This window comes from Loxodonta africana, chromosome 5 (assembly GCF_030014295.1).
Source record: "Loxodonta africana isolate mLoxAfr1 chromosome 5, mLoxAfr1.hap2, whole genome shotgun sequence".
Lineage (NCBI taxonomy): Eukaryota > Metazoa > Chordata > Mammalia > Proboscidea > Elephantidae > Loxodonta > Loxodonta africana.
The window spans coordinates 115,106,591-115,124,027 of record NC_087346.1 but is presented as its reverse complement, the minus strand read 5'-3'; the positions used below and the strand labels follow the sequence as shown (position 1 = coordinate 115,124,027).

At 38.3% G+C, this 17,437-nt stretch overlaps 1 protein-coding gene across 3 annotated transcripts in view; it reads right to left on the bottom strand.

Annotated features, from left to right (window-relative positions):
• Positions 1-343: 343 nt before the first annotated feature.
• Positions 344-17,437, bottom strand: part of ATP8A1 (ATPase phospholipid transporting 8A1) — a 256,187-nt gene continuing 239,093 nt past the window's right edge. For all 3 annotated transcript variants that reach the window (XM_064285868.1, XM_064285867.1, XM_064285870.1), the window contains 4 exons: positions 17,336-17,424; positions 16,277-16,369; positions 2,032-2,123; positions 344-816 (listed from right to left, as the gene is read on the bottom strand). In XM_064285868.1, the coding sequence (XP_064141938.1) occupies positions 719-816; positions 2,032-2,123; positions 16,277-16,369; positions 17,336-17,424 (372 nt within the window). In that variant the 3' untranslated portion in view covers positions 344-718. The remainder of the gene's footprint in view (positions 817-2,031; positions 2,124-16,276; positions 16,370-17,335; positions 17,425-17,437) is intronic.

Genomic DNA, 17,437 nt, shown 5'->3' with positions numbered 1-17,437 from the left:
GGTGCAACATCACAGATTTTAGTAGCAAATGCCTTGAAACGCTCATTTTTGCGAAACACTCTTACATTTTAAAAGTCAAGCATGCAGATTGCACAGCAGAACTGGAAGTAAACTTTCTTTTAAATTTCTGGGCAAATGACTACTGAATGAGAAATACCCTTCTTGAGCTTCTTTGGCAAACATTTATCAGGACAATTTTTGACACAAACACTTGTTAATGCCTTGCTTAGAAACTTTGTTCAGTAAGGTGGATCAGTTTCCTCAAGAATGCTGGTTTATTGATTTATTTTCTTTTCAGCATATCCTGAAATCTAAGTCTGGATAACGTCCCTTTAACTTGATACCATTTGAGTCTGTTTTTTTTTTTTAATGGTTGGCTACCTCATGGCATGCCCAATAAATTGATAGTTACAGCCCCAGAGTTAAGAATACTCTCAATTTAAGAAAGTACCCTGGCGAGACACAAGGTCATTTTCAATTTCTATTCACAAAGACTCAGCAAATACTTCTAAAAAATCTGAAAAAGAAAAGGTGTTACAGTAGAGTTGCACAGTGCTTATGTCTATAATATACATGAATCTGAATGTCAATCAACAAGATGAGCTCAGATCCACCTTTTTCCTCTGTGAACCAGACTGGACTTGGTCAGCAGATTCCAGTGAAGACCTGGCAGCCAGCCTTGGAGATACAGCAGAGCCTGCTTCTCACCCACTCCCCATCACCATTCATCGGGCCTCTGTTTTGTGGTATCATAGGCTCTAATCACTTCGGACTGTGAAACGATTCCATTTTCATCTTGGGAGAAAGCATACCCATCTGTAAATTGACGACAAAACAGAAATTATCATCATGAAGTGGCTGGAAATCCCTGTTATCCTGAGTTGTGAATAATTCATTGTCTAACCTGGGGAAGTCATTCCCCCTTCCCCCCTCAAAAGCATGAAGACACTAATTTGAGTGTCCGGAGTAGACACAGGCTCAATGTAACAGCTGGCTGCCAAAGAACTCTTCACAATCTATGAATTCTGCTCCGTTAGAGATGGAGCAGGTGCCCTCAATCCCCCTCATTCCTCTGTTCAGTGCGTCAAGCCCAAACCATCTAATTTTTGCTTGTCCCCACTCAAGTGGGTGAGTGGGTTTAGTCAAGCTGGCACATGTATTTCCATATGCGTTAGGTAGAGTGAGACGAAGGAAGAAAGTGAAGGGAGAAGATAAACATATATTATCTGTTAACAATGGAAAATGGTCTTCTTCTCATTTTGAAATTTTTCTTGGCTCTCAGCATCTACAAAGAAACCCTTGGATGTCCCGACATGATGGGAGGGGCTGTGTGGATAAGAAAAGACCCCCAAGGGGAATAGTATCCAAGGCTTTCTTTAGTTTCTGGATCACATCTTTAAAGAAGGCCTCTTGAAGTTTAAAGAGCAAATGCATTAAACATGAGTGTATATAAATCAAAATAAATTACATGTGGAAACAACATGAAACAAAAGATACATTACTAACACAAGTAAATTTACTATAGGGCTTTATATATTATATTCTTCCTTTAGATCCTTAAGATGTTAAGAGGGGGTGATACCTAATAATTTCTTACAACTCTCAATATTCATAAATATTTTTGAAGGGAAAATATATGTTTCACTGTGTTGCAGGAAAGCTGAAAAAGCTCCAGCAAAGTTATTCAAGGAAAAAAGATAACACAAAGACAGCTTTTAAGAGTTAAGATTTATTTTACTGGTTCTTTCTAAGATGTAAGGAAGCAAGCAGCATGTGGAAATACTGTTTTTCTTTACGTGGAACAGCAAGATTTGAAAATGCTCTAACTCTTCTGTTAAAAGTTAGCTGTGGTCACAGGGTTCTCTAACCATTTGTTACTTATATATAAAAAAAATCACACTGCAAAAATGCAAAACTTGATTTAGGTGTTCATTTTAAATTGTTTTATATTCCTGAAGCCAAAATACTGCTCTGATAAATGCCATGATAAAGTAATGGCAGAGAATTAAAAAAGAGAACTCAAATACTTACGGAGCAGGTTTTGTTGCAATGATTCAGACCGGTACAAGTTCACGTGGTTCTTCTTAAAGACATTCTTGAGGAGCTGCGCCCTCTCGGTGAGGCTGCAGGGCAGGTGCAAACGTGTGAAATGAATTATCAACTCAGCAGAGACCCCAGCGTCCCCACAGGACCACCAAAGAGAGGCTGGACTTAAACAAAAGATCCCTTGAGAAATCTGTAGTCCAGCAATTCTTATCCCATTTTCCCTGACAGCAAGTGACATTTCAAGTATCTAGGCAGATGCTTTTAAGGCCATTTTTCCTCTAGTTAAAGAAGCATTTTGACCTAACGATCCAGTCAAAAGTAAGATTTGCCCACCCACCAATTACATTTAAGTCAAACGGAGATACATATGTGCCCAAACACCAGAAGACTGAATTGAAAGTTTAAGAATGTTTAAAATTAGTGACAGAACCAGAATCGAGATACATTTTGAGGCAGTAGTTTCCAATCAATTTATATTACATTAAGGCGATGAGTTGAAATTACTGTCCTAAAGTTACACGTACTTTATTGGGAAGGCAGGTACTGACAGTAATTACTCACATTTTAATTCTCTGGAATGTCGATTTAAAAAAAATTATGGTAAAAATATATATAACATTTGCCAATTCAAGAATTTTTACATGCGTAATTCAGTGACATTGATTATGTCCCTTATGCTGTGTAGCCATTACCACGACCCTTCGGAATGTTCATTTTATTTCAGTTTTTAGTATCAACAGATTTTAAAATACCAATATATGTACGTGTGCTTGTGTGTGTGTGCATGTATTTATCAGAAGTTATGAACGAGGTGCTACCCTAGAAGTCTGAAGAACCTCTACAACATAATTAATAAAAATACAAAATCTTCCAGATATGTTATTAGCTTCTAAAAATTTGGTTGACTGACTATGTATTCTAAGCATGGTTATTTAGAATTAAGAAAAAAACTCTATTAATATTAATACCTTTTTCAAACTTTGTACATATTTCACTGCAAAATAATATATATTTTTCAGTTTTATGTTGAAGGAACCCTAAATATTATACAAAGAACAAATTTCATAGATTTTTAAATTAGAAAAATTCTATTACCACTCTAATATGGTATGAAATATGTTCCTTAATTTCATTTTAAAATAAACTATTTTCAGAAAATAATTATGCTAAGTAAAATGACAACTGGAAAAATTTAATTTTCAATAAATATTTAGAATAGTCCTCTCCACAGATACAAATCCACATAATTAATTATGTAAGTTCTAAAAGCACATTGCAAGAAATAACACATCTGTTTTGTCCACTGCACACAAAACAGTGCCTCACACAGTAACCCACTGCGGCCAAGTCGATTCCAATTCACAGCAACCCTGGAGGACAGCCGAGAACTGCCCCATAAGATTTCCAAGGCTGTAACCTTTACAGAAAGCAGGCTACCACATCTTTCCCCCATGGAGCGGCTGGTGGGTTTGAACTGCTGACCTTTCAGTTAGCAGCTGAGCACTTAACCACTGTGCCACCAGGGCTCTCTTCTCACACAGCAGGAACTCAAATATTTGTCAAAAAATAAATCTGAGCAATAATCCAAATGCACTTATAAACATCCTCAATCTTCCTAATTGCGCCATTTCTCTCTTGGTTGATTTATAAAGCTTTGCTTTGATATCAAAGAACCTAAGCATCAGGGGCAAATGAAGAGTCCACAGGCTTTGCAGCAAGTGTTTACGCAATTTTGTTTTAATCACTGGAATTGACTCAGATGAAAATTTTCCATCTTGTATTTTCCCTACTATGAAAGCTTTAGTTAAACTGCTGCGGTAAATTATGTCAGCTCTACGTTTTGCCAACTTTTTTGAGACCCTGAAATGGAACAATCTTTATCATATACAGAAAAAGGATCTCCTGCAAAGTGAACTCATTGCAATTATACAAACGTTTAGGCAAAAATTGAAGAAGAAACATTTAGAAATGTTGACATTTGTAGTCATCGTCCACACATATATTTTTTTTAACATCTTGGGATGTTAACTGATACTTCTTATTAGACATACATTATTGTCATCAGGAATTAGCTACATTAAGGCTAATTAATGCAAAATTCCAGTATTTCTGCAAATAATTGCAAAATGTGCTTCTGTTAGTGAAATAAACAGATATGGGGAAGGAGAAAAGGCCATTTTTACGGAGTCACTTTTCTTACTCTACTCTTTAAATGATCTAACATTATAGCCCCCAGGACCCTGAGGGACACTAAGGTATATAAGTGCTTTGAGGAAGTCAGCCGCTTTAGCAGCAGGTGGTCTGATTTTGTTAGCAGAGGATAGTGGATGGGGTGCTGCTAAGTCTCTGGTGTTACAAATTGAAATGACTATGGAAGGCTAGAGGATGGCAATGTATCATCGTGCAATTTCTTCTTCCCAAAATACATTTTCCAGGTTTCGTGCTGGGCTTTCTAAATGCGTAATACCTTAATATTGAACCATTAAAGTGTTAAAAAAGCAGATGTGAGAATTGTATCTTTCATATTATGATATTATGGCAACCTAAATATATAAGGGAAAGTTATTTTGTTTTGTTAACAGTTCATATAAGTCTCTACTTTCACTCAGCTGTTATATCAAGTTAATGTCCAGTGTTCAGGAAAAAAAAAAAACAAACTTCTTTCTTGGGAAAGTAGCACACTACTGTGAAAAGAGCATGGGTTTTGGAGACTTAGTTAGGTTTAAGTTCTGAGTCTGTTCCTGATTTGCTGGGTCATCTTAGGCAAAGCCTTCCCAGGCATCTCATTTATAAATAGAAGGACAATACTTAACTCCCAGGCCCATTGTGAGAATTCAGCACCTAGCACAGAGACTGGTATTTAGAAAGCACTCAACAAATACTTATACCGTGAACTGCCAAAAGAACAAACAAATCTGTCTTAGAAGTACAACCAGGATGCTCCTTGGAAGCAAGGATGGCGAGACTGCATCTCACATACTTTGGACATGTTGTCAGGAGGGATCAGTCCCTGGGGAAGGACATCATGCTTGCTAAAGTAGAGGGTTGGTGAAAAAGAGGAAGACCCTCAACCAGAAGGACTGACACAGTGGCTGCAACCATAGGCTCAAGTGCAGCAACAACTGTGAGGATGGCGCAGGACCGGGCCGTGTTTCGTTCTGTTGTGTGCAGGGTCACTATGAGTCAGAATTGACTCGACGTCTCTAACAACAACAACAAATACTATCCCCTCCCACCTTTGCCCCGGATCTCAAGAAATTTATTATAAAAAACCAACTAGAACAGAGGCAATCACAGCACAAAAGATACTTTGTGAGGATCGTTTTTGATGAGATGTCTACTGCTGCACGTAAGTTTTAATTTATAATGCCTCCAACTCCACCTCTTTGACAGGAAGACCAATACATAGAGGTTTTTTGTTTTCCCTCAGCTATGTTGAGCTTCTTGCTGTAGTCGTTGTAGAACAAAGAGTTGTTCCTACAGAATATAAATGCCATTCACAGGAGGGTGCTTAATAAATTATAAGTGATGATGAGTTGTATTTCTCTAGTCTTCTTGTACCTCTAGGGAACTACCCATCATTTCAAATCTATGAAATTTTGTACCATCGATGTTTATGGGCATTGATGCTACTCTCAAGTTACATTATAAAACATATACTGGCAGTAGATATTAAAAGATATATTAAAAGTTTGGTTTTTGTTTACCAACCCAACACAGTGTGAGAAGAAATATGTTCAATAGGCACAAAGATACTTTCTCACTAACGCCCATCTTTTTCATGACTCTTCGCTGGTAGTTTTACTCAATCTTGTACATTCTTTCATTTACACACCAACCTGTACAAGTTCTAAATTTCCTTAATGCATTTACACAACTAATATTTAAATTTTGTTACCTTATTTCTAGTTTGTCTTAGTCTGGAAGCTCCTCTGAAACCTGTCCACTATGGGTAAGCCTGCTGATATTTGAAATACTGGTGGCATAGCTTCTAGCATCACAGCAACACACAAGCCATCACAGTATGAAAAACTGACAGACAAGCGGTGGAAAAGCATTCCCGGAATGAGAATTGAACCCGGGTCACGTTGTTCTTTACTGAATCCTAGCCGCCAGACCACTTGCTTGGTAGAGAGTCAGACCCCCCAAAAGAGGAAGACCCTCAACAAGATGGATGGACACAGTGGCTGCAACAATGGGCTAAAACATACATAGCAACAATTTTGAGGATGACGCAGGACTTGGCACGGTTTCATTCTGTTGTACACAGGATCACTATGAGTCAGAACCAACTCAATGGTACCCAACAACAACATCAACCTTACTTCTAAACACACTAAGATGTTACAACTTACATATCTGATGGAGGTGAGGTATAGTGACACCCTGTTTTAAGATAACCTTTTATTTAGAAACACTAAAAAACATTCACGTAGGTAAAAACTTGTTTACTGTCTGCAATGTGTTGTCTTACAATAACTGGTATTTTCAGTTATTTTTGAAGAATGGTAAATTTGCATTTATTTTTATATTTGGTTGGCAAATTATTTTATTTGACTCATTAAAATGGATCTCCAGAAAGTAAATAACCATTCACTCATGGAATGTTTTTAATGTATATCATGTGAGAGTTGTCCTGTACTAGGTAGTGATGGTGGTGGGGAGATGAACAACAGGCCTAATCCATACCTTGGAGGAGATAACATTTCCTTTTCTGTCACTTTTCATTATAAACATTGGATAGAACAATTATTACAGTGATGAGAATAGGCTGGGGGGAAACATTTGATACATCTCACTACCCTTCAACCCCATCAAGATATTTATATAACATGGATCTAAAATCCAGTGTGAATACTGAGAAATACAGTTTTTTTCCTATTAGTTCTGGGGCAATGTTAAAACTGCTTTTCATCAAGATAGGCAATATAGAGAAAGACAGGGAGAGACCACCATCACTGTACACATGACCTAATTATCTGACACCCCATACTTCCCTATTCTCTTCTTTAAAGCTATGAGTACGGGCAATCAATGGTGATGGACCAAGTTAATGAGGATTGATCCAAAGATCCTGTGATTAAATTATATTTAGTAATGGTTGACAATCAGATGCTGGCTAATGCCTACAGTTAGAAATAAAAAATATCAGTCTTATTATTATATCTGCTTGTCTGTAAGATATATTACTTCAAACTCACAAAAAAGATAACCCAAAATATTTACCCTGTCTCTGATGAAACCTCAGTGCCCACAATCTCTTTTTTTAAATTTGGGTTTTTGTACTTCAAGAAAAAAAAAAAAAGGTAAGAAATTACACAGTCTTAGGCGGGGTTCTCTAGAGAAGTAAAACCAATAAAGCATATAAAATATATGTATAAGGAGAGATTTATATTCAAGAAACAGCTCACGCGATTGAAGAGGCTAAAACATCCCAAGTCCGTGAATCAGTATAGAGGTTTCTCCTGATTCACATAGCCGCAGGGGCTGGTAAACCCAAGATTGGCAGGTTGAGGAGCAGGGCTCTTGCTCACAGGCTGTGAAGGTTGATGAGTCCCATGACTGGCATGCAAGACTGCAAGGCTTCTTGTGATTCACATAGCTGCAGGGGCTGGTGAACCCAAGATCAGGAGGTCAGTGAGCAGGACTCTTGCTCAGAGGCTGTAAAGATCAATGAATCCCAAGATTGGCAGGTAAGCTGCTAGCTCAAGTCTTAAGAACTGGACATCAGATGAGAGGTAGCCGCAGGATCCAGAATCAGCCAAAAGCATTGGCAAGGCAAGCAGGAAGAAAGTAGGTGGCAGATGGCAGAGAGATGAAGGCTGAGGGGGTGGTGAGCCACCACAGGGCCTGCCCCCACTGGTGCCATTCAGCAGATTCCATCATGGGGATGATCACTTATCAAATTTCAACAGGGAAGTGATCACAACCTTATACAACAGCCAAAACACTGAGAATCATGGCCAGCCAAGTTGACACACAATCTTATCATCACAGTCCACCCCTTGTCAACTTGGCACCTGTACACATCTCCCCAAACCATACATAACCTCTGAATAAAAACAATTACAAAGTCATACTTGCGCTTCACATGATACAAATAACACACACACAACTGAAAATGCACTAGCCCCGTTTACGTCTTATACTTTATAAGAAAACAAAAATATTTGACGCATACATACAAAGCAGAAATACTCATAACAATTAGTCCTCAATTCTGCAACTGGTCACGTGGCCATAACTGGTATTTAGAACTACCTTCTTCCACTACCCATTCCGTATTCCCTTTCCCCTCAGCAAACACTTCAGCTGGTCATGGTTCTTTGCCTGGTGGGGTGACCCAAATTTTCATTCCTGAAAGGTCTGGGCCATTACTAGTCATGTTGGGATTGGGTTGCTGTAGTTTTCCATTGCCTTTAATCACAGGGCATGGTGGTACTAAGACATGCCTTAAGGGATCTCCTGTATCTCTGACATACTCTTCTTTACCTCCATTATGTAATATCAACTCAATTTCCTCTTGTAATTAGGATCAATCACAGCAGCCAGTATGGTAACTCCCTTCTTTGCCTGTTGATCGAGAGGCATAAGGAGGCCAAAGTGGCCAGGTGGCATTCTTAGCTTCCAGTTCAAGGGAATCAGTGATGTGTCTCCAGGTGGGAGCCTTCCTCCCTTTGGAACTAAGACCTCTAGACCTGCAGAACATAGGGTCACATGGATAGGACTGAGGGGCCATGACTCTCTATTCTGGTGATTCGAATTAGACTGCTGTTCACCTGACCTAGAATTCACCTGTTTGTACAGATCAAGTAAATATTTAGTAGATTTCCCATCTATTTCACTCTTATAGGGATACCATGACTAAGTAGCCAATACCATAAGTCCACAAGAGTCAGGGTAGTCTGATTACTGCTTTGACTCTGCTGTCTATTAATGTAACCATGCCCACCTTATCTTTGTTGATTGAGTGCTGCCACTTGGCCCCTACTACCACGGGGTCCAATCAGCCCCTGATGTATTTAGGTGTCTTAATTCCATTAGGGCAGTTCTACTGTCAAATCTGATTTACATAAAATAGCAAGCACAGCAGTCTTCAAGGATGCTGGAGTTCCCCTTACAAATGTGTTCCTCATAGTTGTGGTAAAATGTGCATCCTCTAGGCATTCCATGTGTGGGTCTGTGGGTCTAACCTGATAAATCCACTCTAGCATGCCAATTTCCCTAAGCCTTTGGATACCTTCTTCTACAGTGTACCAAGGCAGGTCTGGTATTTCAACTTGATTTAATGTTGGCCACTATGTAATCCATGTTTCAGCAATCCAACCAAAGAAACTATCAGATTCTTTCTTAACTTCTTCAGCTGAAACACTGAATGAAGAATCTGTGCTCAGTGGACCCATATCAAAAAACTCAGACTGATCCATCTTTATGTTCCTTGCACCATTATCCACATCCTTAATAGCCATTCCCACACATATTCCCCAGTTTCTGTTTGTACATATTAGAAAAGTCAAGTAGTTCTTCTGTAGTGTAGCGTACCTCCTCCCGGGTCACACTTTATACTTCACCTTTTGGGGCTCATTGGATCTTAAGTCTAGTTATAGGTCTAGAAGCCAGAATCAGAAGTGTGGAATTGTGTTGAGAATATTTAGCATTGTCTTGTAAAGCATCTGCCTCAGGTGATGCCCCAGGCAATGACTCCGGGCAAGGGCTCTTTAGAGGCAGCTGGGCTAGGGCTAATCTCATTAGATGGGAATGGAGGTGCTAATGGTTTTTCTGGGCAGGGTGGTATAGCAGACAAACATGAAGTAATCTCTTCTGATGGAGGTGGTTGTGTTAGCAGGAGTGATCCAATGGAATTTAGGGGCTCAGTGTCTGAAGCTTCCCCATTATCTGCCCATATGTCCCCATTCCAAGCTTCAGGATTCCATTTCTTCCCAATCAATGACCTCACTTTAACTTCAGGTACCTCTTGAGGTTGGCAATTCAGTTGGCATTGTAATTCACCCATTCTTATAATAAGAGTCTGGGTTTGGTTTTTGGCAATATCAGCTCTGTTACTATAAGAAATAAGGTTTTCTTTCACAGCAAAAGTGGAAGGTTTGAGGTCATTTATGCAGCACTTGAGCTTTAATTCTGAAGCCCTGAGCGCATCTCTTTCTTTCACTAGTCTAGCGAAAGTAGGACCAACCAACGAGCTTCCTTATACTTCTCATTATGACAAAACTGTACAAAGGTATCATATATGCAGTCACCCAGGGCCTCACCTTTCACCAATATCTGATCTATTGGTGGTGAGAGTCCGCATATTTGAGTTGCCACTTCATGCCATGGATTAGCAGTGCTCTCTTTACTACTGGAAGCAGAGCCATCAACATCTTTAGGACTAACCAGACTTGAGAACCAATTTAGAAAACTCATCTTTACAATTTTGTTTCTCTAGAACCACTCTTGATACCAAATGTCTTAGGCTAGGTTCTCCAGAGAAACAAAACCAGTAAAGACTATATTTTATATATATATATATATATATATATTTGTATATTTATATGAAAGAAACAGCTCACACACAGTTGTAGAGGCTGGAATGTCCCAAGTCTGTGGATCAGGATAGAGGTTTCTCCTGATCCATGTAGCCACAGAGGCTGGCAAACCAAGATTGGCAGGTCAGAGAGCAGAACTCTTGCTCACAGGCTGTGAAGATCAATGAATCCCAAGATTGGCAGGTAAGCTGCTAGCTCAAGTCCCAAGAACCAGAGATCAGACAAACAAGAGGCAGCTGCAGGATCCAGATCCAGTCAAAAGCCTTGGCAAGGTGTGCAGGAAGGAAGTAGGCAGCAGAGGGTGGTGAGCCACCACAGACCCAGCCCCTGCCAGTACTGTTCAGAAGATTCCATCATGGGGGTGATCACATATCAGATTTCAACAGGAATGTGATCATAACAATATACAACTGCGAAAACACTGAGAATCATGGTCCAGCCAAGTTGACACACAATCTTAACCATCATACACACCTTTCTGAGGTAATGCCCCCAAGTGGGTCCTGGGGGAGGTGGCTATATTCTGAAAAATTAATATTTCTGCTGCAAAATATACAAATATTTACAATTAGTGGAATAAACACAAGCTGTAAATAGCTTACATCATAGTACCATTATAAAAGGTTCAGATTTTCCTGGCAAATGTTTGCCATAAAACCTGTAGAAAAAATTTGAATTCCAGAACTTTTTGGATTAAGGAATTATAGATGTTGCTGTTCCCCAGTGCTGCAGCATGTCCAAATAAAAGTTACAGCAAAGATCAGAGTTTCACATGTGAAATAAAATTGTAAGTTTTGCTTTAGGAAAACAGAGAGCGTTCTCTTGCCCATGACACGAAAGGTCATCTTATTAAATGTTAGAAACCTATGTGCTATATAATCATACGTATATGCACACACACACACATATATATAATTTTTAAAGCTTACAGTTATGCCTTAAACTGTAACCAACCTTTACAAGTAGTTTGTCAGGTTTCACAAAACTGTATTTAGGTGATCAGGCTCACTGAAACACTTGAAACTTGTTCTTTCAGAAAACAGTTGAAGATTAATTAACATATCCTATTTCTAAGACTCTAGAGGTCTTACAGTCATGGCTCACTGACTTTGTAACTGTCTTAGCAAGATTTCTATTTTTCTGTTCTTTATAATGTTTGAGCCCATACTGCTCTCTTAAAAGATTTATGTATTCTGATATAATTGTCAACTAATCAAAAAATTTTCATTCAAGTTCCTGATGAAATTATATATAAGTACTCTGAGGATCTTAATTAATCAGAGCACTGGTTAACTTGGTAATGATGTGCTCCCTAACTTTAAAGTCACCTATAATTTTGTTTTATTACACCTGCATAGCAATCTCTTAACGGTGATTTTTGACACACAGCTCATACTGAAATTTCTTATGACTACAAAGCTGATCTGTAAGTTTTGCAGTAAGGCTTGGGTTATTCTCCCAATATTTTAGACATAATCCGTGCCTCAAAAACAATACATTTAGATGATGAAACACATCTTTCCCCCCAAATTTCAATGTAAAATTGGGTTGCCAGATGATCTGGCAAGCCACATACTGTTTCTACTAAAAAAGTCTAAATATTTTAACTAAGATGTTTTATTTTTTGAAAATGGGTAAAGATAATAAATGATTATAAATATTAGTCTTTATATAGTGTTTACAATTTATAGCTGCTTCGACACATTTGTATTTTCTACATAGCCTGAACTTCATGTTAGTGCTTAGTAAAGATTTAAAAAAGCTGGGAGATAATCAACTCACACAAGATCTTTCTTAAGCCAAGAGTTGTATCATTCTATGACAAGAGTAAACAATTGCTGCTTTGGACATCCTAGTTTGGGAAGCGTAACCTATGATTGTATCTACATTCTTACGTATCATGTTTTTACTTCACCACCCACTATTCAACCATCTATTCACCACTCATCACTCAATCATCTATTCTCCATTTCTATCCATTTACTTACCCTTTCTTTCATTCACTTATTTATTCTTTTATTCATTCACTTATCCATTCATTCACTCATTTTAGCCATTCACTCATTCCAATGCAACTATGTTCCTGTTATTGGGTGGCTATGACAAAGACACAGATCTCTCCCTCAAGGAGCTCATTTTTATATATGCAAACATTATAATACAATGCAATAAATGTAGCAATACAAGTTTATACTCTACTGAGTATGAATTACTTTTATTTATAAAAGTTGAGGAAATTACATCTGAACTAGGTTTTGAAAGCTAGGAATTGGAGTGCCCAGTCTGTAAACGGAGTATAAGATCCTACACAAGGAAACAGTATGTGCAAAGAATTAGAGGCATAAAATAGCATGGTGTTTTGGAACTAACACCATGTTACTGCTAGGATATAAATAAGTCATAATTTCTCCTTTTATGCTAACTTTTTTGAAACTTGACATCAGTTTCATTCTCCAAGATTGCTAAATAATCATGGCAATCAAATCAGATATGAAAATTCCTTAAGTGTATTAGAATGAAATTAGTCTTGGCTTGAATACTTTTCTACCCAGTCGCTATTTTTCTCCTGTCCTAGATCCCTTTTCTCCCCTGTCTCCTACATATTACCTAGCAGAAAGACACTATGGATACGCTGACCACTATTGTCCTTTCTGATAAACAATGTGCCGCAATGGCAATGTGGAGTACATTTTGTACCAGGCAGTTTTTGTCTGTGGTATTCAGCTAATAGCTAACTCTTTACCCAATCCTCAAGAAAAATTAAAGAGCTACTTCAGGCAAATGAGCAGGGCAGCAGCAGGAAATTATCTGATACATTTTCTATGGAGGAGTCAGTGGTGACTTAGGATTGAATCCATTTTTTCCTTTTTTAGGCTATTTGACTTATTTTATTTAGTGGAAGGGGCTACATACGTCACTCCCAACCCCATTACCATTCATTTGACTCTGACTCATAGGGACCCTATAGGACAGAGTAGAACTGCGCCACTGGGTTTCCAAGGAGAGGCTGGTAGATTGGAACTGCCAACCTTTTGGTTAGCAGCTGAGCTCTTAACCACTGTGCCATCAGGCTCACAGAATCTTTGGGACCAGGAGATCATCACACGAAACCCTCAGCCTGATTTATGAATTGTCAAAGTCACTGGTACAGTACAAACCATGCACATTAAATATCAGGTGAAGGGGCTTAACACAGGAGGGAAAAGAAATCAGATATCATATGAATATGAGCGCTGGTCCGAGTATAGTGTGGGGTTTACAACTAATTGATCTCAAGCAGTTACAGATTCCTTTGGGTTGGCAGCTTGAAGCCACCAGCTGCTCCTTGCCTTGGAAACTCTATGAGGCAGTTCTGCTGTCTTATAGGGTCGCTATGAAAGGAGAGATTTACTCCTAAGGATAGTAAAGATATTACTGGTAGCCTTTCCTTGATAATTGTTAATAATTACATTCACAATTTTATGAGCTAGAATTCTTATCATATCCTTTTTACAGCTAGTCAGAAAGAGAGAGAACATTTACTGGGGGACTTTTTATGCCAGACAATGGGACAGATGCTTTCCTATGATAAAAAATAAACACTGATAAATGCTGTGATGCGGCTTTCAGATAAGAGACTGAGATGAAGGGGGAGGTGGAGGGAGGAGGAGACTGTTAACGTCTCCCGAGCATACACTGCAAGTTAGGGACTGGCTAGACCTCTGCATTCCTCATGTCACCAATTCCTCACTAAAAGCTTTGAAGGTAGGTATTATTCCCATCGTATCTCTAGGGAAACTGACACAGAGAGGTGAAATGCTTTGTCAGGTTAGTGATTAACTGTTTTTGCAGCTACACTACATTTTTAATAAAGCAGCTAAAGGAGGCAGAAAAGTGAATGGTTAGGCACGGGTACTCCGGAATCAACTGACATTGACTCAAAGTCTAGTTCTGTCACTTATGACCTTGGGAACTTACGCTAAGCCTCACCTTCCTCATCTGGGAAAAATGTGAGTGATTGATCTATATAGAGTTGTGTGAAGATTCTTTTTTGTTAGCTGCCATTAAGTCTGTACCAACTCATGGTGACCCCTTGTATAACAGAACAAAACGCTGCCGGGTCCTGGGCTATCTTCAAGATCATTGGGATGCTTTACTCCATTGTTACAGCTACTGTGCATTTTGAGTGCCTTCCAACCTAAGGGGCTCATCTTCCAGCACGGTATTGGACAATATTATATTGTGATCCATAGAGTTTTCATGGACTTATTTTCTAAAGTAGATTGTCAGGCCTATCTTCCTGGTCTTAGTCTGGAAGCTCCACGAAACCCGTCTTCCATGGGTGACCCTCCTGGTATTTCAAATATCATAGCAGTATCATAGCAACATGTAAGCCACCACAGTATGACAAACTGACAGAAGGGCGGTGGGCTACATGAGATGAAATGAGAGAGTGCATATGAGGTGACAACTGCAGGGCATGACACGAAGTAAGCATTCAACAAATGTCAGTGCTGCTATTTTTAAAACAGGGGCACAAACTGGTATGTGATGTGCCGCTTTGGCCTAATGAGAGGGAGCGAGAGCAGGAAGCCAGGGCCTCAGCCTGAGTTCCCAGTCTGACACTTCTTCCCTTGTGTCAAAGTCAATAACAACAGTGAATAACTATTAAGGCAACGTATTCCAGGATAATATATACATATATATGTATATGTTTGTTTAGAAAAAACTTTAGCTGATTTATAGACTTTAGCATGATGAAAGAGTTAAAAAAAAAAATAATAAAGCAAATTCCTGGCACTACCTTCTTAATTGTTTTGTTAGAGGCTGCTTTCAACTAAATTTTTCTCTTTTTTTTTATAATGCTTTGTGAATTTAATAAATGCTATTAGCTTTCTAATCTTGCTATTTGGGGTGAGGGCGATAGGCAACAAAGGGAAACCCTGGTGGTGTAGTGGTTAAGAGTTTGGCTGCTAACTAAAAGGTCAGCAGTTCAAATCCACCAGGCACTCCTTGGAAACCCTATGGAGCAGTTCTGCTCTGTCCTATAGGGTCGCTATGAGTCAGAATCGATTCGATGGCAACGGGTTTGGTTTGGTTTGGTTTAGGCAACAAAGAGGACTTTGAAGGTATAACTTGTTTCATATATGACATATACCTAGGTCAGTTCCTAACAATGGATTAAATCACACATGTAATTTTATGGCTGTTTTCCCTATACCAAGCTCTAATTTTGATTCTATTCTATTTTATTTTGGATACTGTTTCAAGCCAAAAGCCCACCCCCCTCACCTTTCAGTTCAATAACACAATAATATTGGTATCTACTATATATTCAAAGCTCATTAATAAAAAAAAAAATAATAATTTTTTATTTTCTTAAGTACCAGGCACTATGCTACATGCTTATCTAGAGTGTTTTATTCAATTCTTACAACCAGCCATGAGGTAGGTATTATCATGCCCGTTTTGTAGATGAGAAAATTGAGGCTCAGTAGCATTAATCAACTTGGCTAATCAACAGGTTAGTAAATGACAGATTCGATTTTAATCCACATCGCTGATTACAAAATCTGTAAATGACACTGCCAGTTTCATGTTAAGGCCAACTTCCAGTTTTACCACTTATTTCCAACCACGAGTAAAAGAGTAAGGGATAAATTTAAAATTAATTTTGAAAGAACACATTCAGGGCGTATTTTTACCTTTTTCCAAGCACAACTGCTCCTGGGTCTTGAGATTTTGCCTCCAGCTCCTGAACTTCATCTACTAATGTTTTAAAAGCAGTCCTCTTGATGCTGCAAAGAAAGGATTTGCATGGAAATACCCCTGTAAAAACCGAAGACTTTACAAAACTAGCATCTGGTTTACTATCGTGCTGAACGGTAACCAGAGTACAAGGAACAGTTTTTCAATAGAATAAATCAAAAAAATTACAGTCATTTTGAGCACTAAGACAATCACAGAAATAATGGTCATAAAATAAATGGTTGAGGTTTACAATAGTAAACCTCTTATAAGTTTCAAAAAAAAACATAAAACAGTGAAACCTGTGAGAGCCGGAACTCAACGGGACTGCCTTGTTTCTTCAGGTCCTCCAAGTTTACCACCTTTGACAGGGTGCAGCCCTACCACTTTTCTATCACTCTCTGTTAGTAGAAAACATTTGCGTTTTTCTTCTCTAACAGGTTTCCGTCTTACATAGGTTCTGGCTTTTGCAGGTTTTACTGTATAATTACTTTCATTAATACCTTTTGCCATGGGAAGATTTAACATTTTAAAACTTGTAATACTTGAGAAAAATTAGTAAAGTTTTACTTTCTTCCATTCTACACTTTATATATGTTCAGATTGAGGCTAGCAAAAAATTCCTGTTCACAACTATTATTTACTTAAAAAAAAATTATGTGTTTAGAGATAACAGAATTCTTTCTTCTACACTGTATGGGTTTTAAGCAGATTTCGAAAAAACATACTCTAATGTAATTCTCTCCAACGCACTTCTTCCTGATATTAAACTGAAACTACCTGCTTTACCTCTTATCTGGTCTTTTAAATTGATTTAGTTTTCTAGTTCCTCAATCATTCTTTCTCCTTTATTAATGCATTCATTTAGAAATAATATTAATTAATATCAGAATATTAATATTCCTATTCTGCTTACTCTACATTCTTGAGTTGAAGTTACAACTAGAGAAATCTGAGAATTAATAGGTAACTATTTTTTATTTTTTTTAGTGTACATAACCAAGTATTATACTTACACCTTGTACGCCACATCAAGAAGCAAAGATGCCACGGGGATGAAAAACAGGCCCATCCAAAAGACTCCGGAGCTGAACAACATGGCTGCCTATATTAAGTTA